Genomic DNA, 26,063 nt, shown 5'->3' with positions numbered 1-26,063 from the left:
AAAAGAGTCCCTGGCACGTCTAGTTCTTAATAGAGGAAACCTAAAACGGCGCCCTGAGGGAAGCAGATTAAACTCCCCAAAAAGTGGGTGATCAGGGCAGTTTAAAATTTGGTTAGCCTTACCCCTGACCCTATTATCATATAAATGTTGGAGCTGTGGTAGCTGTACCCCAACCACCTTAGACACTACATTAACCAGCTTTGTTAGCTTACGTTTGCTGGTCATTGAAAGACCACTGTACCACACCACAATACAAAATGTCAAGACTGATTCAATAAAACACCGGTAAAACAAAGTCATCAGAGTCCTGCACACACTAAATGATTTCATTTTCCGCAAAAAGAAAAGTCTCTGTTGGGCCTTTTTACATGCAGCATCTGTGTTGCTCTCAAAAGATAATTTCAGCATATGCACTCTTGTCACCACTATTAAAAATAGACCTCTTTTCCCTTAGTAGATTTTTCAGTTCTTTAGATATCCAAGGCTTATTGTTGGGATAGGAAACAACTGTCTTAGTTGGGATCACACTGTCCACACAGAAAGAGATGTAACTGCATACAGCATCTGTCAGTTCATCAATGCTGCTAGATGAATCTTGAAAGACGGACCAGTCGGTACAGTCAAAACAGCCCTGTAGGGCCAAAGTGCTCTCCTCGTTCCACACCTGGACCACACATGCCTGCACCTTGTCTCTGTGCAGCACAGGTCTGTAAGTGGGGAGGAGATCCTATAGGGGGAACTGCAACAGACTTAGTAGAGCTTAGCAGAGATCCAATATTCTGCTCCCCCGAGTGGGGCAGGTGACGTACTGGGTGAAACTGCTCAGCGATTTTTTACAGGGCATCCTTTCATACAACCCCAAATCAGAAAAAGTTGGGACGTTGTGTAAAATGCAAATAAAAACAGAATGTGATAATATAAGTCTTGTAAACCCATTTAGCATCAAAAAGGACATGGAAAATATATGATCATATTGAATGTCATGCCAGCAACATGTTTCAAACTACTGTGCTGCTTCATCTCTTAATTGAACAAAATAAATATTATGTAAATATTTAAAAACTAAGAAAATCAGTTACTAGAGTTTTGAGAATTAAAACCCATTCCATGCCCAAAATAATTCAGTTGCTCAACAGTATGAGGTATTCTTAATCATGATTTTCATTCCATGATGCACCTAATTTGAGAGGTCTTATCTGCAGACAGACCATTTTAGCACCTGGACTCTTCTTCCATGGAGATACTGTTTAAATACAGTATGTGCAGAATTCATTTTGGCATTGTTCTCCTGAAATATTCAAGTTTTTCCCTGGATTTTTTTTGTCTGGATGGCAGTATATGTTGCTCAGAACCTGTATACATCATTCAGAATTGATTGTGCCTTGCAGATGTGCAAGATGCCCATGCTAGGCACTAGGTTAATTCACCTCCACACCGTCATAGATGTTGACCAAGCCATGACCGTTGACCACGGCCATCCAATATTGTTTTTTCAGCTCTATCCCTAGTTTGCTAAGATTTCTCTGGATTCTCTGAATATTTTAATGATATTATGTACTGTAGATGATGAACTCCCCAAATACTTCACAATTCAGAAGCATTAAAATTAGACATTGTTTCATCATTTGTCCACACAGGACACAGAGTGATGAATAGCCTACCCCGTCTTTACGAGACTCTACCTCTCTGGGATGCTCTTTTTCATACCCAATCATGTTGCCATACCCTAATTAATCTTGAAGCATTTATCCTTTTGTTTTCTTTATCATTACAGAACTTTTCCAGCATTTTGTTACCCCATCCCAACTTTTTTTTAAACATGTTGCTGGTATCCATGCATGAAATAGTCAAATTGTAAAATTTTCAACACCTGATATGTTGTCTGTGTCCTTTTGGCAGCTAAATGTTTACTAGATTTGCAGATTATTACATTATTCAGATTTTACACAACGTCCCAAGTTTTTCTGATTTGAGGTTGTAGATTTCTACAAATCATTGTGCTCAATATTATGTGTTTGTTGACAACTCATGAGTACTTGAAATATACTCATTCACATATTTTGTTCAATACGAATGGACTATGGTTACATTCATTTTCTTTGACAGCTGACAGGAGTGCGTTGAAATGCACACAGAGTAGGCCTATTTTTATTTATCTGTCTAACTTTTATTTGGCCAAGTACATAACAAGTTGTCAGTGGCATAATGAAAGGTTTTTCAAGCCTGGCAAAAACCAACGCTTCATCTCTTCATCATTGTATCAAGATAGCCTACAATGTTTGCTGTCTGATACACACACCTGTGGAGGTTATGTTGTCAACTACATACAAAAAGCAACAGTTCCGCCCTAGGCCTTCACATCAGATTTCCCCATTGGCTGCATTCTTTGCACCTGTCAAGGATTTCCACCAATCACATATCCCAGTCCCTGATGTTCAAGATGGCGACCTCCTGTTCACTATTTTATGCGCCCCTGAGGCTCTGAGTAAATATTATCGCATACTTAAACTATTCAAAATTTCAGACCATTATAAACGTTAAGGACTAAGTTTCCTTATGTTATCGACAGCAACAGCATATATTTATTTGGTTTTCCAATGCTAACCATCGACGTTGTCCCGAGTCTTGTATCACACTGAAGGGGGAAACAGCATTTTCGGCATGGCCACCGACAGCAGAATACATTTTTGGAAACGAAACACGAAGGTGCCAGGGAGGTAGGTACTTCCCTTTTCGTTTATTTTACCACTTCAACATTCACATAATGGGACAACCCATTCTTATTGAGTCCCTAACTTCATCTCTTGTGTGCAACCCATGCTATCTCCGCTAGAATGATAGCAGTATAACGTTAACGTTAGTAGCTAGCATTACAGCAGTATCATTGCTAATAGACTACTGTTACACCTTGTATCTTGATGTTTTATTTCCATCAGCTCTTACAAGATAGAGGCATACTATTAGTAAGTTATGTGGTAACAATGTTTTCCCCCAGGTATACTTTCCGTGTTACTGAGGATGCGATGGCCATATGTTAACAGGTCGATGTCTGTCAGTCACTCAAGCACCAGGCAATCTGTCACTCGGTCAGCTCACCTTACTGGGGTCTGCGATGTGCTTGATTCCCCCCTTCCTCTAAGTAGTTGGTTTTAACATAACTGAATGGACATCTTTTGAGGAAGCTTTTCTCTCCTACATCGCTAAATTTGATATTTGTATTATTGGAATTAAATGGTCAAAACAAATGTCAGCATATAGTAGCCTACTAGGCTAGCCTAATGTCATTGTCTAGACTGGCTGCATGATGGAAACTGGCTAGCCTAACATGTCTTGGCACTGAGGAATTTAGATTTTGTTTCGCAATGCCCCTAACTTCTGAAACGTGACCGCAATGATGAAGCATTTCTGAATGAAAGACCAAGATGTGTGGTTTTCATAGATTGGGTGATTTCGCAATCCACTGCAAACCTCAAACCAGACTAGTTGTACCCACCAACCTCGGGAATGTGAATCAACCACTTAACACATAGGCTATCGAGTAGCCTGTACAGAATGCTTGTTAAAAATTGGTATGAAATGTGTTGTGCAGGTTGTGTATATTTTGCTATTTGGGGAGCACCATTCACACCATCCAGTTTAGTTTGTAATATAAACAAGTTGCTAAAACTTAAGCTAGCCTAAAGTCATAATCATTACTCTGAAATCTGTTTCATGCCCTAAGCCCTAAGGTATTCCATTGGTGTCCTCCAACACAAAAGACACATTATACAAAGCCCTGTCATTTTGTGTCTTGTTCTTCCATGTGTCCTTTTTCCCTTGTCCTTCTCCTCTCCTCCACAAGCGATGCTGTGCAGATGTACACAAGGGCAGAACCATTCCTGATGGTCCTTTGTGTGGCCTATTACATAAAGAAGCCTTTGATATAGGTTGGTTAATCCATTAGATAGATAGATAGATAGATAGATAGATAGATAGATAGATACTTTATTGATCCCCATGGGGAAATTCAAGGGTCTCAGTAGCATACAGACATCACACACAACATGCACTTACAGCAGAAATGGTAAACATAAGTATAAGTATAAACATATAACTAAACTCCACTGTACAATACAGACAGTACAAGATAAGAAAGATAAGAAAACTAACAAAACTAAATACTAAATACACTATATAAATTAAATTAAGAAAGTCCAATGTGCTTGAGGGTGATCAAGCATAAGACGCTTTTAGTGACAGGGCCGGGACTGGTAATGTGCTAAAGGGAGTGAGTGTCATGGTGAAGGTGCAAAAAGTAGTCCAACCATAGTCCTTTAGTTATGTGTGCATGGCAAGGTGCTCAAGAGAGTGAGTGTCATGGTGAAGGTGCAAAAAGTAGTCCAACATTAGTGCAACAGTGCAAGAGTAAGGTCTAGAGACCAGTATAAATAATATGGACAAATAGGAGAGTAAAGTATAATGTAGACAAGGTAGAGTAAAAAACTATTTCAGTGCAAGAACAGGTTGAGGTAATAACCATTAAACTGACCGCTGAAGTGCTCTATAATGAAGGCAACACAGTTCCGTGGCCTCTCAACATTGTTGAAGAATAACAATTAGCAGAGGGGTCCCACATACTCTAAGGACTCTGGAATGTGCTTGAATTAGAGATTAACAAATTTCAAAGACATGAAAGGCAGAGAGATTTAATAGACATTCTGCAAAGTGCTTGATTTGTCTGTAGGATCGTACACAACAGTCTAAATAGAAGACCTCAGTCTGGCAAATTTGGTACTTTCTGAAACTGCCGCAGGCCTGAAAGCCATTAAAGAAGGTCTTGATAGATTGTGTTTGAGTTGTGTAGTTTGAACAACTCAAGTATAAATGTGATAATCAAGTTGCTACTGTGTGACAAATTGCTTTGAGGAAAATGGCAAATTTGTTTGAAATCATTTTCAAAAGAAAAAAAAAGTTCTAAGATCCAGAAACAGCGGGGCCACCTCCTTAAAGATTCCGAATGATGGTCAAGGTCTCTTAAAAACATTCTCTGTTGTTCTTCTACTGTCACATACCCCCAAGCAGCTCTCCTCCTGAATTAAAACTTAATTAGTTTATGATAAAAAGGTCTTGGGGATTCAGTGAACTCTGAGGCTTTGAGCAATTTTATGGGTTTTCTAACTTTTGTATCTTTTGCAATTCAAATTCTGGGTTTGATGTGTATGTCTGTGTTATGTCAGTGGCATAATGGGTGTGGCCGTGTAACATGAGAAGATGGTGTGATGTCATCCCCTCCAGTCTGGCTCAGCTGGTCTGGTGTGATTGGAGGGGGCAGGGCGGGGCACAGTTACGCAAAGCAGTCGACTCCATATTTTTTTTTTTTGTCCTTAAAAGTTGTGAGTGAAAAACTCTTCTGTGACTGTATATTGTCCTATTCCAATCATATAGGAATAAGACATTTAGTGATTGTGTGTGTAAGTATGGTCATGCGAAAAATATACAGGCAGAATCCTGTGCTGTTTGAATTTAAGTAGGTGTGCAAGGCTGGAGTCATTAACCTTCATTGTAAGCTAGTTAGCCTTGTGCAAGATTCTGGATTGGCTTTACCAGGCTGTGCGCTCTAAGACATAAATTAGTCAGTTGTCAGTTGTATCTGTAACACACTTAGTGGTCTAAGATAGCTGGTTGAAATTAAAATATTTTAAATCTATTAATTATGACATTCCAACCAAAACACCATTGACCACTAATCTATAGGCCTTCAGGCTGTCAAAAACAAAGGCCTATTATGTTTGGGGCAACAGGCTGTCCTCTCTGAGAATCAAGTGTTTGTGGTATCAACTCTTTGTCACTATGTCAGCTAAGACTCTTTTGAAGTTTTAGAAGTTTTGAACCCTGTCGATGAACAGACTGTGCTTCACTACAGAATGTTTCTCTGTACTTTTTGAGACCTCCTGTTGCTTTCTTAACTCTGAGTCCACCAACTTTCTCTTTGTTTGTATTCTCTATCTCTCCCTCCCTCACCCTCTCCCTCACTCTCTCCCTAATACACACAAGCAAAACTCTCTTTCCCTTTCCTCCTCACACACTGCCTTTTTTTGTCACACGTACGCACATACACAACACTAACATTCTTTATAACCCCCCCACCCCCCTCTTTCACATTCACTTCCGTTTCTCTCATCTCTACTTGTTCTTCTATCTGCCAGTCTGCAGCCTGTATATGGGGCTCAGCATCCTCCTCTGGACCCGCGTATCCACCGAGCGTAAGTGCTGCCTGGGACTGGACTGCATGGAGACCCCACCCCACCCCACCCCTGTCCCCCCAGTTCCTCAGTCTCTGTCCAGTCGTCATGCTCTACTTTTTCTTTTATTAAAACGTTTGTGTTATGCTGCTCGGGTACTTATAATTGTGCATCATGTGGAATGACAACGTTTGTGTTTTTTTATTTGATTTGTTACTTTTCTCAAAGTGACTCTTCAGTGCCTTTCTGAATCATCTTGACTGTTTGTTGTTTGTTAGCTGAATGTTGCTTTTATTTTCATGCTTGAAATGTATCTATATTTTGTTTTTGTTTTGCTCTTACTCCCACTGTGATTTTCTTGTCTCGTGAACCAATTTTCTCCTCGGTGAAAGATTTAATTTGGCTCCTGTCGGAGCCGGCAATAGTCCTGCTGTCATTCTCTCCCTCTCATTTCGGACTTTGATTTTTTATCTCTCACCACAGATTTCTCAAAGACGCTCCAAAGTCAAACAGCACTCAGAATGTCAAATCCAAGAAGGCCTCTAGCTTCCTCGAGTTCGCCCGGAGCACCAACGACGCCTGGGATATCGACGACGAGGAAGATGAAGATCTCCTCATGGGCGCTGCGCCTCCAGCCCCCGTGCCGCACTCTCGACCTGCAGTCTCCACCTTCCTCCCCACCCAGGCAGACAGCGACTCGGAGGCCCACCCCTCAGACACGCTGGGCCCACTCCGGAGCGAGCCGTGTCACGACCAGCAGATGACTGACGACAGATCGACCAATGGCAGAGTGATGAAGTCCAATAGTGACGCCCAGCTTAACACCTCCTCAGGTATGTAAAACTATCCACCATACTTTTCTCCAATAGCAAGGATCAAGGATATATTTATTATCCCAGAGAAGCAATTTGATGTGCAGCACTTTGACTTTGCAGTGTAGATGAACAATCTACCCAGTTAAAGTACAAGCCAGTGGACAATGTCAACGATATGGAAATCACATTGAATTATTTAAATAGCGGCCAATGGAGGCCTGGACAAAATGAGTTCTTAAATCTGTTTGCCCTGCATGTTTAGAATTATTTCTGCGGCCAGACGTTGAAACTTGTGATACAACTTGGGATTTTTTTTTCGTCTCTGCACTGATATGCAATATCATATTTAGCCTGCAGGGGGCACTAACTACTCTGAATATACAACACTATCAACTTGCCATTATGGTGCTTCACAACATGTTAACCATGGTGTTTGGAGCCTTCATGTCTTGCACCTGTTTACGATCGAAGCAGCTTAAATCACAGGTTAACTGTGTGTGTTACATCTTTTACAGTGTTTGGTCTGGTGAGTTTGGTGTCTTTTCTGAAAGCACAGTGACACGAATTACACAGACAGTTTCATCTTTATGCTTTCATTTTATGTTTGGCTAGGAGTTATTATTCACCACATTTGGCTGGTTTTTACTGGAAGGTCAGATTTTTAGACATCCATCTCATGGTTATCAATATCTCAGTCCACTAGACATGAAGTGATCAAAGGCTCCACCAGAGTAAACAAATCGAAAATGAAGACACAACACATTGATCTAAAACGTTTTGGTAAATACAATTGTGATAAATATGAGTTGTGATAGTGTTTAAAGCAAATAGTAAAATCCATTGAGGGGTCACTGCCATCAATACCACCCTAACCATATTTTGATGGGAGACAATGATTCTCGTATAAGTATGCATCAATAGTTTTTAATGGTAGACAGACCACTGACCTCAGCATCGTAAACAAAGCAGGCTACCACAACTGTTTTAATCAGCAGCCATGTGAATGAACATTGCATAAAAAAGGGACAGCTTTGAGGTCAGTGCCATCATGAACCTGAATGGACCATACAGCCGTTTCAACCAGCCACAAGCTGGGAGGTCAGCACGGACACGGGAACATCCCTCCGGCCGCAGGGGAGTTGGACTAGCTGATGAATTTATGATTTATCCACCCCCGTTATGGGTCTGTCCCCTAGGCTGAGCCTCTTACTCATAAAGTTTATGTTGTCCATAAACTCCACAGAGATACAGAGCAACCCGACCCGACTGCTGGGGCACGGAGACGCGGGGCTCACTTTCCCACAGGGCTAGCTGATGAATTTACGAGCTGTACTATGTTCCCTCCCTCGTAGCAGTTGCTCCAGTCTCCAGCTTTTTTATTAGCATGCAATGTAGCACTATGGCTGCGTGACATGCCTGACCGAGTGAGGATGTAGTGCTTGTCCCATGTCCCCCTGTGTGTCGTCTCACGTTGCCCGTCTGCTTCTCCTAGTCCGCTCCAGCCTGCAGAAGCAGCAGTCTCTGCCAGTGCGTCCCATAATCCCTCTGGTGGCACGCATCTCTGATCAGAACGCCTCCGGTGCGCCACCCATGACCGTGCGGGAGAAGAGCCGCCTGGATAAGTTCCGGCAACTTCTGGCCAGCCCCAACACTGACCTAGGTGAGTTTCAGTTACCAGGAACTACTTTTCAGTTACCAGGAATTACTTTCTAACACAGTAACATGCCTTTATATATAGTGACACATTTCTGCACTAAAACAATAAACATGCCAGTAGCTAAGTACTAATAGTGTTTTATGTGCAGAAGTGGCAATCAGGCTGTTAGCATTGCCACCCACAAGCCAACTTTCTAGAGTCGGCTGACTTGTATAGCTGTGTGTGCCAGAAATACCCCGTTCTCTATCTGTCACTGTTTCTGTCTCTAACAATCTGCCTTCCTCTCTGTCACTTTCTGTCTATCCGTCTCTCTCTTTCTCATTTCGGTTTACTTTCATTTGTTCTCTCTCTCTGTTTTCTCTCAGTTTCACATCTTATTTTTCTGTCACAGTCCCTTCTCTTGTTTATGGTAGCCCTGTTTTCACTGTTCTCTCTCTCTTTCTCTCTCTCCCTTTCTCTCTCTTTCTCTCTCTTTCTTTCACTCTCTTTCTTTCTTTCTCTTTCTTTCACTCTCTTTCTTTCTTTCTCTCTCTCTCTCTCTCTCTCTCTCTCTCTCTCTCTCTCTCTCTCACTCTCACTCTCTCTCTCTCTCTCTCTCTCTCTCTCTCCCTCCCTCCCTCCCTCCACCGATGCTTTCTGCCCGGGCCTCCTTTGTGCCCAGTATTCTTCCACTGCTGGGCTGGCCAGTGGCAGTCCTAGAATGCTCACTCCCAGTAGTCTTGCACCCTCCTGCCTTTTTAATCTCTGTACTCTTCCCATTGTCTCTCTGCCATTACTCTCTCTCTTTCTCTCTCTCTCTTTCTCTCTCTCTCTCTCTCTCTCTCGCTCTCTCTCTCTCTCTCTCTCTCTCTCGCTCTCTCTCTCTCTCTCCATCTGTTTCTCTGTGTCCTCCTTGGCCACCCCTCTGCTCCTCTTCCTCTCTCTGTCTCTGTGAAGTGAATCTGGCAGTGTTGCTCCCACCACACACTTTGGCTCTCTGAGTCGCACACTCGCCTCTCCGCCTCTCGTCACTTTCGCAGCACTGGCTGGGACCTAACTGACAGCTCTCTCGGCCCCCCATTACTTCCGTTCTTCCCCTCTCTCTCTCTCTCTCTCTCTCTCTCTCTCTCTCTCTCTTTTTTTTTTTTGTCTCTCTCTCTCTGTCTCTGGTTCTCTCTTTCGCTGTCATTCTTTCTGTCTCTATCTCTTCCCCTATCTGTCTGTCTGTCTGTCTCTATTGTGTGTTGTCTCTCTCTCTCTGCCTTTCTCTTTCTCTCTGTTCTCCACACACTCCCCCAGTCTCATGCTGTGGACACCTTCTGTTCTATGGGCTTCCTTCCCTCCATCTCAATGGATTCTGACGGCGCTTTCACACACACCTACAAGCTTGTCAGCCGCCGGTACACGCATGTGTGTGTGCGTGTGTGTGTGTTCAGTAGAGCGCAGCAGCTGTAATGATCTCCCCAAACAAAAAGCTCCTACTCAAGCCGGAATTGAAATTGAAGTGTAAGGCTTTTAGGTTTTATCACCGGCTAACAAATTCCCTTCTTCGTGAGTGACAGAACAGATGCCGTCGGCAGACTGCGTGGTCTAGTCGAGTGAATCAGTGCCTACGTGGGTTTTCCGTTTGGACGCAGAACGTACACAACGAAACCGCGCCAACACACTTACATCCTGTAGTACACACACCAACAGACAAAAACGCAGAAGCACAATTTCTCCCAACAATGTGTCACTGCAGGAGAATCTAAAAAAAAAAAGCTCCAGCATTTGGGCAGCTTTTACCCCATAGTCGTGGCCCAGACGACTGCGGTGACTGCGCGTGGTGTTCCCTATCAGTCCCCATCTTAATATGAGCCGGAGTGTAATGAAAGTCATTGACTTGCCCACGTATCCCCGGGCCCCATCTTAATGGATAATAATCTCTGCAGATAGTGCGTGGGGGCCGCGGCAATTACGCGTCCACGCTGAGTGTAATAAAACGCCTTCATCAGGGGCCTCGGCGCCAGCCTGCACCGGCTGCCAGAGCGAGGCACACCTTAGGAAATTAAATGTTTGAAATGCAAGAGAGGCTTTAAATTGAAAGTGCACACACATACGCACGCATGCGTGCACACACACATACTCTCTCTCACACAAACACACACATACACAAACACACATATACACACATACGCAAGCATATATTCAGATGTAGATGAATACAAATACATATTAACAAAGACATAAATGCATGCAATGGTGTACACACACACATACACACACACACACACAACACACATTATACACAAAGATTGTGTAATGTGCTATGTACTTTCTAGACCATGTGGGGGAGCTAAAGAATCATGAACGCTGGAAATGTAATGCCTCCAAAGTCTCTGACCTGCATGTTGGTCATGTGTTTTTGTGATTGGATCATCTTGAGCACAGAACACCACAAAGTGGTTCTACTTGTGTATTCTGATTAGAAGGAAGATCAATGCCATTGGCTAGATTGGAACAGCAATGGGTCATCTGTATCCATATTAACCATATTGGTTGTTTGTGCCACTGAAGGAGAATGTATATCTGTGCCGAGGTGGCATCTGTGCTTGTGTGGTGGTGGGGGTGGTAGTGGTGGGGACCCTCAGGGGGTTGTGTGCTGTGTGAAGTTGTTGTCTCTGGTTCATCTCAAATCTCTCTCCTTCTTTCATCCACGTGTGTGGGCGTGCACATGTATGCATGTATGTGCCTTGGATAATGGCCTCTAGCGTGTGTGTGTTGAGTTGTGTGTATGTGTTCCCTTTACTTTTCCCATGTGTTTGTATCATGCATGTATGTAGGCATTTCGTGTGCGTGTGCGTGTGCGTGTGCGTGTGCGTGTGTGTGTGTGTGTGTGTGTGTGTGTGTGTGTGTGTGTGTGTGTGTGTGTGTGTGTGTGTGTGTGTGTGTGTGTGTGTGTGTGTGTGTGTGTGTGTGTACGTGTACGTGTACGTGTACGTCGGTGTAAACATGTGTGTCCCTATATGTGGTTGTGTTATCGAACTTTCCTGATGTTCATGGGTGAAATCATGGATATTGCCATGGATTTGTGTGTGTATATAAATGTGTATGTGTGTGTTATTTCCCCCTCATGTTTTCATCTTTCCGTGTACCTTTTCTGCAGAGGAGCTTCGGAAGCACAGCTGGTCGGGGATCCCTCGGGAGGTGCGGCCAATCACCTGGAGGCTGCTATCGGTGAGCACCCCACCCCACCCACCGGCTCTGCCTTTCTCCCTCCCTCCCTCCCCCTGCCCCAACCCAGCCCCCTGCGCTGGAAATAGACCCCTTTCAACTCGCTGACATTCACTTTAGAATAAAGCCACCACTCGGGACTAGCAGAGGTGGGGCCACCATCTGGAACATGCCCACTGTTGATGCACTTGTTTCCCCCAAAAGCTCCATTTGTCAGTTTTTATTAGCCAAATGTCCATCAAAAACATGGTCACCAAAGCACACACACACACACATGCACATTCTCACACACACACACACACACACACACACACACACACACACACCATGTCCCCCCTAAAGTGCGCGCTGGCCTTAAAAGTGCAGCTGACACCAGAGATGTGACTGGCAGAATTCGCAGGCACAGGCAGCATGATGGGCACAGGCGGGCAGGCTGGCACTCGGGCTGGCACTCAGGCTGGCACTCAGGCTGGCGCTCGGGTAGCTCTTATCGGACTCAGCAGCAGCCTCAGGGCAGGCGGGGCAGAAAGTCGCAAAGGACATGAATCAGCAGAGCAGCAGCCTGCCGCCGCCGCCGCCGCAGCGGCCAATGGGAGCACCCGGAAATGAGAATTACTGTATGTAGATGAGTAAATGAGAGAGAAAACGTGCAGGTGTGTGAGTGTGAGAGAAGAAGGTAGGCTCAGACCGATAGACCAGTTAAACCAGACTACACACACACACACACACACACACACACACACACCCTTGCAGGCACCTCACTACCCCTGTTCCAAGGTGTGGGTGTGGCCGGCTCAGCATAGCACACCTCACACACACAGTGCAGAGGTCCCTCTTAGCCATTTAACCTGCCTGAGGACAGATCAGAGAGAGAATTAGCCTCCAGTGTTTCTTCTGATCTTTATTCCTGAGGTTCCCAGGACAATTAGATCCACACCCCCACAGAGGTACAATACTCAGACAGCTCTGTTGATCCCCCACCCACCCACATAGAGGATTTGGCCATCACTTCCTCTAGTTAGCATAGCCTTGGAGGCTGACTGCATAGATGAATGAGCAAATTGTAGCCTTATAGTGTTCACACCTGCGATAAGTGTATGGATATACAGTACATATGCAGAGCACTGTATAAGAGCTTTGGCAATGTGCAGTCACTCAGATATACTCTGCCTTCTGGTAAGAGATGCACTAATGTGAAATATGTGAAAGATTTTTTACTTAATATTCCTCTAACAACTTGTCTGCACGCATGAGGGAACCCGTAATTATTTTAAGCATCATCATTCACTTAGTGCTAAACAGGAGCAAGCTTTGGGGTGGATATGTGTGGTGTTGGTGTTGGGATGGGATTTTCTGGATCAAGTGCCCAGAAACATGTCTTTACATTCACACACTCTGGTGAATTCGCTTTTTGAGAGCGAAGAGGAGGAGAACAGAATGAAAGATTATGAAATAAACAAGTGAGTTGGAGGTGGTGTTGGGGGGTGTTAGTGAAGTGATGCAGAGAGAGAGAGAGAGAGATCTCTCGTGTGCCAGCTGCATGTTCGGTCAGACAACAGCCCTGGCACAGCCTGCCATCGTTTCCATGGGTGAGTGGGTGCGAGGAATATGCAGAAGGCCCGCGCTGCCTCAGATTTGGGTTCTTATTATTGGTTTTGTTTTTAATATAATCAGAATGCAGTGGTGGAAGGATTAACTAATCGCAGAAATAGGGATGAACAGGCAAGAAGACTGCAGGCGTCTTGTTGCAAGAAAGGATAGGTTACTTTGTCTTTGTGTGTGTGTGTGTGTGTGTGATCCATCTGTGTGTATGTGGGAGAAAGTGCGAGTCTGTTTTGTTTTTTGGTCCGTGTGAGCATGTATGTGCGTGTGTGTATTGAGCGTTTCTGTCTGTGTGATCCATCTGCGTGTGTGGGGGAGAGAGAATGTGTGTGTGTGTGCGTGTGATCCATCTGTGTGTGTGTGGGAGAAAGTGCGAGTCTGTTTTGTTTTTTGGTCCATGTGAGCATGTATGTATGTTCGTGTGTGTATTGAGTGTTTCTGTCTGTGTGATCCATCTGTGTGTGGGGGACAGAGAATGTGCGTGTGTGTGTGTCTGTGTGTGTGTGTGTGTGTGTGTGTGTGTGTGTGTGAGAGAGAACAAGCTGGCCTTGAACAAGGTGGAACTGTGTCCTTTCTGTGTCCGTCTCCAGGGCTACCTCCCTGCCAACATGGAGCGCAGGGAGCAGGTGCTTCAGAGGAAGAGGGAGGAGTACTTCGGCTTTATAGAGCAGTACTACCACTCGCGCACTGACGAGCACCACAGAGACACCTACAGACAGGTGAGGAGGCACACCTGAGGCAGTGATGCAGACACACACATATACAAATTAACTTAGATATAACATTACAGATGTGTGACAGACATGCATGCACACAAAACATTGTCATGCCACCGGTGCACACACACACACACACACACACCTCCGAGACACTAGCCAGGTGACTCATCCACAGATTTGCTCCCTGTGTGTGTGTGTGTGTGTGTGCGCGCGCATGCATTAGTGTGTGGGAAACGCTCTCACCTGAATCTTGGACAATTAGTGGTTCTGGTATTTTAACTTGAGCCAACACCCACCCCTAGCTGATAATCCTGGCGGTGAAAGAGAAATAATTACGCAACAGATTGAAGCAGACAGTTTGCTCAGTGCTGTCAGTGGATGAGTTATTATGGCCGGACGGCCCTGTCCGCTTCAATAGTTAAATAAGAGCAATTAATGAAGATTACCTGCCCTGTCTCCTAACCAATGCTAAAGAAAGGAAGAAGAACTCCTACAAGACATGTGCCAAAGTCTTGTTACTGTCTTATCTTGTCCTGAGAACATTCTAGAAGCTTCTTCTTCCTTTCTGCTCTCTCTCTCTTTCTCTCTCTCTTTCTCTCTCTCTCTCATGTTTTGAGTTTTTAATGGCATGTCCGTGCCTGCTGCCTTGTCTCTCAGCCTCGCCCTCAGTCAGGGGAGCCGCCGGAGCTGCTTTCTCATTCAGCGCAGAGTGCCGCCCCTCTGAATGTCGCGGCCGCCACTCCACCTGGGGGTCAGAGGTCATCCGCTGCGGGCGGGCTCACAGCCTTGTTGACATTTTGACTGCTCCCTTTTTCTTTCCTTTAAAACAGCGGGTGTTTCATTATTCATTACCTTTAGTCAGAATTTTTTTTTTTTGAAAGGGGTGTGTGTGTGTGGTTGGCATCCTGCAACCTTTGAAATATTTAGTGCATGTGAAGGTTTAGAGAGGTTGTTCACATGTTTTTTTGGGAAAGGAAGTAGGGTGGGCGTGTTGCAGAAACCTCCCTTGTATAGGCGTTACGCGGGGCTTTATCTACTGTCAGAGATACACCCAACTCAGTAGCAACACATGAAAGCGAAGCGCGTCAGCTGAAGCGTGAACCAGGCTGACACCGAGAGAGAAAGCCTCTAGTAAAGTGAAGCCTCCTCTCCTGTTCTTTGCTTCTCTTCTCTCCTCTCATTGTGTAATAAATGAGCTTGGCTCCAATCGATATGCTTACAGGCTGTGAAACTCCAGTTAATGACGCAAGACCAGGGAGCCTCGATAGCTCTTTGCTGTTTCCTCACCGATCTGTTTGCCGTTGCCCCCACCCTCACCTTCACTATTCCCCACCCCCACACCCACCCTCTCCTCCTTTGAGATGATTTGACCACCCCTTTCCCCCACCTTCAGTCACAAGAGGTATGGGGGGAGGGGGGGGGGGGGGGGCAGAAGAGCTCTGGTCAGGTCCCTGCCAGTCTGGAGCAGCACTCTAATACCCCTCTAATATGATCTGGGCCTGCAAAGGGCGCCATTGTCGACCCCCTACCTCCAGTCCCCAGACACCAATGTGCACAAGCAGACTGCAAGCTGCCCCACATGTACCCTACCCATCAGAGCTCTGGTAAATGAAGGAGTGGGGATGAGAGGGAGAGAGAGCGAGAACAATGAAACCAGTGATGAGAGAGGGAGTAGAACAGAGGAAGGAGAGGAATTAAAAAGAGGGATGATTGAGAGGGAGAGAGAGATGAGGGGGGATAACAGAGAGAGCTAATAAGAGGGAGAGGGAGCGAGGGGGGAAAAAGGAAAAGGAGGGGAGGTCAGGTTTTGGCCTGACCGTGTGGAATGGCTATTTTTCTGAGGAAGCCATGGTTCATGTACAGCTTGTTATGAAAACAGGGGATCAATAGGGACTGGTTCAGGCTGTGATGGATCTCTCGCATTACCTGTAAGCGTAAAGGTTCATAACTCAATTCCGTGCTCATGCTTTTCCTATCGATCGCCGGCCCTTAATTTTCGCCAGGAAACATATCTGTTTGGGATTTGCGGGGTGAATGGTAATGCTGTGTTTGTGCGGCTGCTGCTTGTTTTTGCAGATCCACATCGACATCCCAAGGACGAACCCCTTAATCCCTCTCTTCCAGCAGCCACTGGTGCAAGAGGTGAGTTTCAGTCGGTCCCCCTCTCCCCTCTTCCTCTCCTGCTTGTCTTCCACGTTTCTTCTCCTTTCTTCACGTGCCCTTCATATCCTCCTTGGCTAATCTGTCCTGTCCTCTATCCAGCGTGTCTCCTTCTCTACCTCTTTTTCCCTTCTCCTCTTCCAGATTGCCCCTAATCACCCTTTCCTCCCCTCCGCTACGGTCTCTCCTCCTCCTCTCCTCCTTGAGTCGCATCTGTCAGCGTAACTTCTAGTTGTCCTCTCCTCCCTCCTCCGTCTGCCTTTTCTTCCTTCTCACACACCTCTGCTCATCTCTCTTGTATTCTCTCAATCTGCTCCCTCTCTTCCTACTCCTCCTCTTCACATACACCCCAAGTCACCCGTCCCCCCCCCCTCTCCATTTTTCCATATCTCCATTCCTCCTCCTCCTCCTCCTTCTCTTCCTCATCTGTTTCTTCTCCTCCCTCATACCTCCTCTGCATATTAATCCTCATCCTGGCGCTCTCTCTCTCTCTCCTCCAGCTCTCCAGGGTAGCCTTGGTTACCGCTTGGCCTCGCCCGTGGCATGCCCTCCGCTCCGCTTTTGCCTCCTGTCCGTGAGCGCTCCCCTTTTCTTCCCCAAAAGGTCTCTCAGGGGTCACGGCGGCAGGCAGCGTTTGCTCCCGCACACCTCTCGCCGGGCCGGAGAGCACCAAGGTCACTGGGGTCAAACGCCAGACAGCCCTGGGCCTGATAAACATTTCAGCTCGAGCCGTGCTGTGTGATCTATGGAGAGGGAAAATGCCTGTCAAACTGCTGAATGTGTGTGTGGAGCCTGACACAACTGATATGGAGAAATTTAGGCCGGCGATTGTAGTAGGTGTCAATGCTGGCGCAGTCGGAGTGATTCTCCTGTCTCTGTTTCCAAAGGCACTAGCAGTACTGTGTCTTCGATTTGTCTCATGTACACATTTTGTCTTTGGGCTTCGTTTAGACCTATAGAATGACTGTGACTGTGGTTCAGCAACCTGCTGAACAGAGTGTGACTTTTTATCCACAGCCCGGAACGATGATGGGCATTTGCTAGTGCTGCATAGCAATTTTAATCATATCATCACGGTAGACAGAAATGAGGGGTGCTTCGGACCATCGGTGAACCGTGACCTCTATGGACCAACACTGGCGGTTCGACACACTGGGGGCCTGTGGGTTGATTGTAGATTTTAAATAGCAGAGATAAAATACAGCATTAAAAAGAAAGCAACGTTTTTCTCTCTTCCTCCTCTCTTTTTTTTTTTGCTGATCCAAAAAAAACAATCCAATCCGTGACTCAAAACCTTAATAGGATGTGAACCGTGAGTTTGGTGGTCCGTTGCACCCTTAACAAAAATGAAGCATTCCTAGCACTTGAGTTAAGAAAGAGAAAACATTCTTGCCATCCAGTAGTTTGCTTACATGTATAATTAGTCATTTAACATTTGACTTTCATCACATTTAGTTGAGTGCATATATGCTGTCAGTGTGTATTGGACTGGGGAATCAAACACTTGACCTTGCTAGTGCTGTTGCCTTGCAGCTTAGCTGCAGGACCACTGAGTTACAGCCAGGATCCCTGTGTGTACTTCACCAGCTGTCCTGGAGATGCCGTCTTTGTATTGCAGCCACGTTGGCTAATAGCTGAGCTGTGGAGGTACTGATACTCAGCTGTTGGACACTCTTCTGCTGAAGTTTCACACAGTGGGGAGCCTCTGTCTTGGTTTCTCTCTATGTCTCTCTCTCTCTCTCTCTCTTTGTCTGTCTCTCTCTCTCTCTCTCCACTCTCCCGGTGTTCCCCGTCCTCAGATCCATACATTGCTTCTCCCACTGGGCTGTTTGAACCCCTCATTCAGTCAGGAGGTTTGGGTTTGTCTGTAAACCACTCGCACTGTAGCTTTGACTCTTGGAAAGGAAAGCTTTTTTTCTGTAATTGATTTTTTCCCACCAGCCAAGAGGCATTGTTTTACTGGTCCTGTAAAAATGTGCATAGGCACGCATGAACAAATAAACAAACATGCACATATCAAAACACACTCTGAGAGACTCTGACACACACACACACACACACACACACACACACACACACACACACACACACACATACAGTGAAGGCGTAGCTGTCAAGAGTCCTGCAGGAGTCCCGTCCTTGTCGCGTTTGTTTCCGACTCTTTTGTCACAGCTCTCCAGCATGGATGTCCCCCCCCCCCCCCCAGATAGAGCGCCACACTGCTCTGCATTATGTATCGGGCGCTCTGCATATTACATGAGCGTAAAGTGTCATCATAAGAGATGAAAGGTGCACCTCGTCTGTCGCTGCCGCAGCTGCCACCGACCCCCCCCACCGCCACCGCAAACGCCCCCGCTGCTTCTGCTGCTTTTGCTCCTGGTGCATGCTGGTACTCCTCACACCAGCAGCTCCTCTGCCATCCACCGGTTAAAGCAAAAAATATCTCAAATACTCCTCCATAGCTCCAACACTGCCTATATTTTGAGAGACGTGGCAAAGCAGCATGACTGGGCCTTGTCAGTGCTAAGCTCAGTGTATTAACAGTGCTCGTGTTGCTGTTGTTACTGCTGTTGTTGGGTCAGTTTGGTGACCATGTATGTATGTATGTGTGTATGTATGCAGAGCCGGCTGTGTGTTATGATGAGCGTCCACAGACGAGGCCAGTGCCTCTAATGGTAGAGTTTGTGTTGTAGACAAAAAGCATCTGCCTAAGTAAACAGGGTCTTTATTTATTTATTTATTTATTTATTTATTTATATAGATTCAGCATATTCATGTTTTCCAACATCAAAGCAGTCCTAAATGGAACGCAGGGGGAAGGCAGCAAGTTATTATTCCCTTCTTTTTTTCAGATGCCTGACGTTCGTGTTACATTTTGTGGGCAGCATCGTATATGCCCTTCACAGTGAAGTTGGTGGTGGTGGAAGGGTGGATGTGGGTGGGAGGGGAGGGGTGGGGTGGGGGCTGAAACAAACACAGCCTGAAAAGATCTTCAGAGAGGACATTGTTTGCTTTAACATGCTGGTGTGTGTGTGTGTGTGGGTGTGGGTGTGTGTGTGTGCGCGTGTGTGCATGTTTGCTGTTCTGTTGTGCAGGTGTTTGAGAGGATCTTGTTCATCTGGGCCATACGTCATCCGGCAAGTGGCTATGTGCAGGGCATCAACGACCTCGTCACCCCCTTCTTCGTGGTGTTCCTGTCGGAGTTTGTGGGTGAGTGTGCATCCCATCCCCCCACCCCACCCCTTATCATGTCCAGCTCATAACAGCCCCCCCCCTCCCATCTCTGCCCCCTGAGGAGACCCCCCAGATGTAATCATTCAGCACCAGCACCCCAGTCTCCCCATGTTCTCCCTCTCGTCTCTCAGCTCCATCAGTTTCATCATCCTGCACTCTCTGGTAGCGCCGGCTGGCGCCAGGCATATTAAACGCTTGTCCGCGCTCGCAAACATCAGTTTGCATGACATGACAACGGATGCTGGGCCGAGTGAGTGAGTGAGTGAGTGATTGAGTGATTGATTGATGCTCTGCTCTGCTCTGGAGGGATGAGTATTTCTCAGACGGAGATTTTCCTGAAAAGCAATGCAAAGCTTTGCAGCGCAAGGGAGATTGTGAGCAGCGTGTGTTGTCATCAGCCTGATATGAGCTCTGGGGCCCTGGGCCTTGACCTTGACCTTTTGAGCTTCTAGAGTGGTCTTGTGGACCTGGCATAGCGCAACGCTGTGTGTGTGTGTGTGTGGGTTGTGTGTTGTGTGTGTGTTGTGTGTGTGTGTGTGAGCGAGAGAAAGAGAGAGAGTGAAGATTCTGTACTAGTTGTTTGTCCATATGTGTGACCAACGGTAGAGCCGTGCTAATGGAGAGCAGTGGTCTCTAAGGTTAGTAGAAAGAGGGAGGGAGGAAGCTGAGATGTGTGTGTGTGTGTGTGTGTGTGTGTGTGTGTGTGTGTGTGTGTGTGTGTGTGTGTGTGTGTGTGTGTGTGTGTGTGTGTGTGTGTGTGTGTGTGGAAGGCCTATGATGGGCCTCAGCTCCTCATTGCTATTCCTTCTCACTCTGCGCTTATTTAGTCTGAAGGTTAATTACTTAGAGATAGTTAAGGATTACAGGCGAACAAAGGCAGACAATTGATCCCTTCCCCCGGGTGCCACTCCTGCAATGTCACCAGTTTACACGCGGGGACACAACCCCCAGATTACCTGCGAGCAACGATCGATCCAGACTCCATTCTCTCACTCTCTCTTCTTTTCTTTCCCTTTCCCCCCTCTCCCTGTATTCTTTCACTTTCAGCTCTCTCTATCTGTTTCTTTTTCTGTATGCATTAAATTCCCTTTTAGCCTTTTTACTGCTCTCTCTTTCTGTCTCTCTTTCTGTCTCTCTCTCTTTTGTTTCTTTCTCTCTCTCTCTCTGTCTCTTTCTCGTCCCCTTGATGTCTGTGCACTTACTTGCTCTCACACACACACTATTTCTCTCTCTCTCTGTCTCTGTTTCTCTCTGCCTCATCACTCCTCTCTTCCTCTTCTCTCCTCTCTGAAGCTCATTATTGAAAAGCAGATTTTTCATACTGATGCCCAGCTCCCTGCTCTGCTGTGTGCTGTGTTTTTGCACTTTAATTTGTTTGTTTGTGTGGGTGAGAAAAACAATCAATGGCATGTAACAGTATCGCGATATCTTTCAGCACAATGGTATAATGATGCAGTAGCGTCAAGCGAAGCGTCTTATCTATTTATGATTATGATTTTAATATTATTTTGTTACGTCTACTGATACATTGCTTCTGAAGTCCACAAGATGGCAAAATACCTTGCTGTTCTTGCACATGACAGCAGAAATTGGAAAAGAAGGAAAGGAGAGCAAATGCACTGCGCCAAGATGGCTGCAGAGATTCAGTAGACATACTGGAACAGCAATCATAATGCTTGTAAAATGTAAAGAACCGTAATCATTTCGTACCATGGCCCAAATATTGTAATCGGGATTGCACCATATCGCCGCCTCTTTAACGACCGATCCCACCTTTTGCATGAGAGAGAGAGAGAGAGAGAGAGAGAGAGAGAGTGTGTGAATATTCTTGTCACGTACATGTTTGTGTATGTGTCCTTCCTGGACAACGAGTGAGGGAGAATGTGTGTGCACATACAGTATGTATGATTACATGTATGAATGTATACGTGTGTGAGAAAGTATAACAGCCATTCAATCTGGTTGAATGGGCTGTATTGATCCATGGGATTGAGCTGTTTATGGAAGGTTGTGATGGCGCAGCAGAGTGGAGCTCACCCGCTGATCGATGGGCACCAGCGTCTGGTCCACAGGTCACAGCTCAGCTCCACTCTGCAACTCTGCTGCTGAGGGCTCTGCCCCCTGTCTTCAGCACCACCACTCATGGATGATATTCATAGACTTCTGGATGGGGGAGGGACAGCTCTAAACAGCCTTCCACACCCTACCTCCACCTCACCCAACCAATCACATCCACCCTACCTCCACCTCACCCAACCAATCACATCCACCCTACCTCCACCTCACCTAACCAATCACATCCACCCTACCTCCACCTCACCCAACCAATCACATCCACCCTACCTCCACCTCACCTAACCAATCATATCCACCCTACCTCCACGTCACCCAACCAATCACATCCACCCTACCTCCACCTCACCTAACCAATCATATCCACCCTACCTCCACGTCACCCAACCAATCACATCCACCCTACCTCCACCTCACCTAACCAATCATATCCACCCTACCTCCACGTCACCCAACCAATCACATCCACCCTACCTCCACCTCACCTAACCAATCATATCCACCCTACCTCCACGTCACCCAACCAATCATATCCACCCTACCTCCACCTCACCTAACCAATCACATCCACCCTACCTCCACGTCACCCAACCAATCACATCCACCCAGTACCTCTCTACCCTCTACCACCAACACCACAGCCAACAGTATAGAATCTGTTTTTGCACTGATAATATCTCTGCACTAACAACACAACCATAACATCTCACTGCATCATTTCCACATATGCATACTGTGTTAGTGTCAGCTCCCTGCCTGCTATCTGAAACCTGATGGATAGACCACAGGTACCTTTTTTGTATTTTAGTATTGTGAGTGTTTTTTTTTATTATTCTGTATGTGTTTGTCACAAGCTACTGGATGCCTACATTTCCTTTGTGATAAATGTAGTACCATCCATCCAACCATCCAAATATCCCCACCCCACCCCCCAATAGCATCCCCACCACATACAGAGCAAGCCCACAAAGTCCTCCATTGCTCCCACTGATCGTTCACAGTTCAGTTCCAGGCTTTTGCTTTAATATAATGGCCCTGCGTACATGACCATCAACATATGTGACTCAGAGGGTGTATAATTCACCAGATCTATTATTAATCAAAAGGTGCCAAGAAAGCCTAGGTTGAAGCTAATATGCTTCAGTACAGGGTGGGGATGTATCATCATGGATTTTTCTATGTTATATTGATCTAAAGAAGAATCCTCTTGATATCAGAAGTACATGGATTAGATTGTTTGGGCAATGTAGAAGCGCTTCTGATCTCAGCTCTATAGCTAATCCAGATGCCCTTTCATCTTAGCTACTTATGATATCGCTTTCCTCTGAGCAAGTAGATAAAGTATGCACAACCCAGTCTGTTTAGCAGGAAGGCTCAAAAGGTGATTCCAACAAAATAGAGTAGACAATATATAGAGAGATGGCAGGCAGCCATACAGTAGGACTGAGTAGCAGAGCCCTTCACCTATCGGTGGTGAAATAAGGTAGTATAGTAGTAGTAGTATTATAGTAGTATTTTGTCTTATCTTAATGCATTTTTGAGGAGTTAGCCTCAGAGGAAGTAGTGTTGTTCAGTCAGGAACATTGCTGACGTAGGTAGAGGATATGTGTGGATGTGTGTAGATCACATTTTCAAATGATTGTCACCATGTATCCATGTATTGTGGTGCAGTTCTATAGACAGTATGTTGATGTTTTTTGTAGTTGAAGGTCATATTGTTGGATGGCCAAAGGTAAAGGCCATGGATGTGCTTTTCCCATGTCTGTGAATGTCTGTTGAGCAGGATGGTGGGTATTTTATAAATCTTGTCAGTAAATGTTTGTAGACCTGTGAGTGTTTAAAGGTCACCTCTGTGTGACCCCAATGTTAGAAGGTCATATCTCTAGATGTGTTTAGATCATAGCTGTGAAATGTGTAAAGGTCGGGTCTGTGGATGTTTACACTCTATGCCTATGGTCTTTGGAGGTTGATTGAGTTTGTCTGCGGTTGTGGGTTTTGTGTGTGTGTGTGTGTGTGTGTGTGTGTGTGTGTATACGTTACTGTATGTCTGTGGCTTTTTGCTCTACCCAAACATTAGTTGAAGGCATTAGCTCCTACAGCCAGTTTGCTGGAAACAGGAATGCCCTATAAGTCTTAATAGAGCCTATCTTTGGGTGTTTATATGCTATGTACTGTATATGCTATCCACTTGATAGATTCAGTAAACAGAAATGCCTGTGCACAGCCAATACGACAGGTGCTGGTTGGTAGTGGGAACATTTGAATGAAAATCAAAAGCTAAACTGTCACTAAATACAGTGTGTAGTGGTTAGATTTTATTTCAATGCATATGGATGTATCAAGCAGGAATTTTTACAGATATTATCTGCAGTTTTACACATATGGACTACACATGATGGTGGTGATGTTCATCATGTGTATCTAGCTAGCTGTTAATAAAGTAACTATGTAAATGTGAAAAAACTTTATTAGAAGTTCATGTTGGGAAGATTGTTTACCTGAGGCATTGCTTAAGGCGTTAGCTTCTACCGCTAACGGGATGCAAACAGAAGCTTTGTGTATCAACTCTAGCTGAGGTGTGTGTGTGTGTGTGTGCGCGCATTTCTCTATTTGCTTTTATTTGTTTTTCTAATAATTGGCACAGACCTTGCTGTTGCATTTATTTATAAATGGCTTTGTGCCAGAACACCTCCCCAGACTTCACTACCTGAGTGTGATGGGGAGTTGATTTGTAAAAGGAATTCTGTGCTACCCCTCGCTGAGTTGTAGGGCTCTCTCTCTCTTTCTCTCTCTCTCTCTCTCTCTCTCTCTCTCTCTCTCTCTCCTTCTCTTTTTCTTCCCAATTCCCTCTCCGATTCCTGGCCCCCTCTCTTTCTGTTTTTTTTTTCATCTTCTCTTCCTTCACCCCTCCTCATCTCTTTCCCTCCGTTTCTCCCTCAATCTGTCTTTGCACGCCTGAGTGGCTATCATGGCCTCCAAATCTTTGTTCTTTTTCTCCTTAGAGAGATCAGCAGAACGAGAGAGAGGGAGAGAATATAAGAGAAGGAGTGAGTGAGGAAGAGAGGAAAAAAGGAAAAGTGATGGAAAAGGCATTGAGAGGGAGTGAGAGTTATGGTGAAGAAAGAATAAGGCATGGAGGGAGGGAGGGAGGGAGGGAGAGAAAAATGCTAGACACAAAAGAGGAGGAGGAGGAGGAGGAAGAGTGAGTGTGGCAGAGGGAGAAGGAGGGGAGAGAGGAAGGGAGGAGATATTGGCGAGCTTGTGCTGGTTCGATATCAAAGCAGGGCCGCGGGCGTCTTAGTCACCGTGGCCTTTGGTGTGAAGCAGAGCTATTGATGAGTGGAGGATTTGTGAAGTGCAGTGGCCAGGAGTTCTCTCCCAAAGGCCACATCAACTCACTTACCCCATCTAGGACCTCATGAGTGTGTGTGTGTGTTTGTGTTTGTGTAAGACTCCACAATGCCAAGCCCTGTGCATCTTCTCCTCCGCTGCTACCTCTAATGGACATGAGGACATCCGTAAATACCCTTGAAATGCACTCTCTACAACATTTTGTGGGGGAAATTTTATTCATGCATTAGCAGACCAGAGCTGTGGTAAACATGACTGTCCCTCTCCACCAAACCCTCCCCAGCTTAATTTGTGCCTGAGTAGTTTAGCTCAGGGTCTGTTTACAGAGCACCTCAAAGAAGGGTGAACCTGCTGGCCTTGTATATGTGTGTGTGACGGCGGGGCGTAGCGAGCGAGCATTTGGCCCTGACAATGCGGAGGCCTGCGCTGGCTTGAGGCCCTGCAGGGGTGTGGAGAGGGGGCCGCTTTATGCCCGCAAACAGGATTTTCTCCCCCGGCTCCGGCAAGAGGAAGTTTTTTTTTTTTTATATATAGCAGCTTTTCCACCAAACGGCATTAAACTGTGTCCCCGCCGCTGCCACTGCACTGTGTCGGCCTCGAGAAGCAGCTGGAAAATCCTCTAGACTAAAAGCTAAATGGAAGTAAAACAGGACTGTTTTTTATCATTTGGAAAGAGGTTGGGGGTTGGACTGACAAAGTGAGCAGTGTTGGGTTTGGAGGTGGAGGGGTACTCGCACACTGAAAGTTTGGAGTCCCAAAAAGGATTCCACCAGTTTGCTTATCTGAAGAAGGTATCAAGAGTTTCTTTTTGTTTTCTTTTTTTATCCATCTTTTCTGTGAGACGTCAGAACTTCACTCTCCCATCTGCCATCCATCTCAGAGCCCAGCACCTATACAGCTGCACATCAAAGCAGGGAGAGGGATAGAGAGAGGAGGAGAGAGAGGGATAGAGAGAGGAGCAGAGAGGGATAGAGAGAGGAGGAGAGAGAGGGATAGAGAGAGGAGCAGAGAGGGATAGAGAGAGGAGGAGAGAGAGGGA

The 26,063-nt window shown here is 45.8% G+C and overlaps 1 protein-coding gene across 1 annotated transcript in view; it reads left to right on the top strand.

Annotated features, from left to right (window-relative positions):
- The first annotated feature begins 2,447 nt into the window (after positions 1-2,447).
- The window catches only part of tbc1d22b (TBC1 domain family, member 22B), a 43,264-nt gene continuing 19,648 nt past the window's right edge, over positions 2,448-26,063 (top strand). Inside the window, exons 1-7 of the mRNA XM_076276908.1 lie at positions 2,448-2,717; positions 6,705-7,054; positions 8,529-8,696; positions 11,818-11,888; positions 14,078-14,206; positions 16,283-16,348; positions 19,462-19,576. Coding sequence (XP_076133023.1) covers positions 2,662-2,717; positions 6,705-7,054; positions 8,529-8,696; positions 11,818-11,888; positions 14,078-14,206; positions 16,283-16,348; positions 19,462-19,576 — 955 coding nt within the window. The 5' untranslated portion in view covers positions 2,448-2,661. The remainder of the gene's footprint in view (positions 2,718-6,704; positions 7,055-8,528; positions 8,697-11,817; positions 11,889-14,077; positions 14,207-16,282; positions 16,349-19,461; positions 19,577-26,063) is intronic.

Source organism: Alosa pseudoharengus, unplaced genomic scaffold, assembly GCF_046254945.1.
Source record: "Alosa pseudoharengus isolate Yale_2024_CS ecotype anadromous, Long Island Sound unplaced genomic scaffold, YU_APseudo_1.1 YU_APseudo_1.1_scf_9, whole genome shotgun sequence".
In the NCBI taxonomy this organism is placed as follows: Eukaryota; Metazoa; Chordata; class Actinopteri; order Clupeiformes; family Clupeidae; genus Alosa; species Alosa pseudoharengus.
This window is presented reverse-complemented; position numbering and strand designations above follow the sequence as displayed.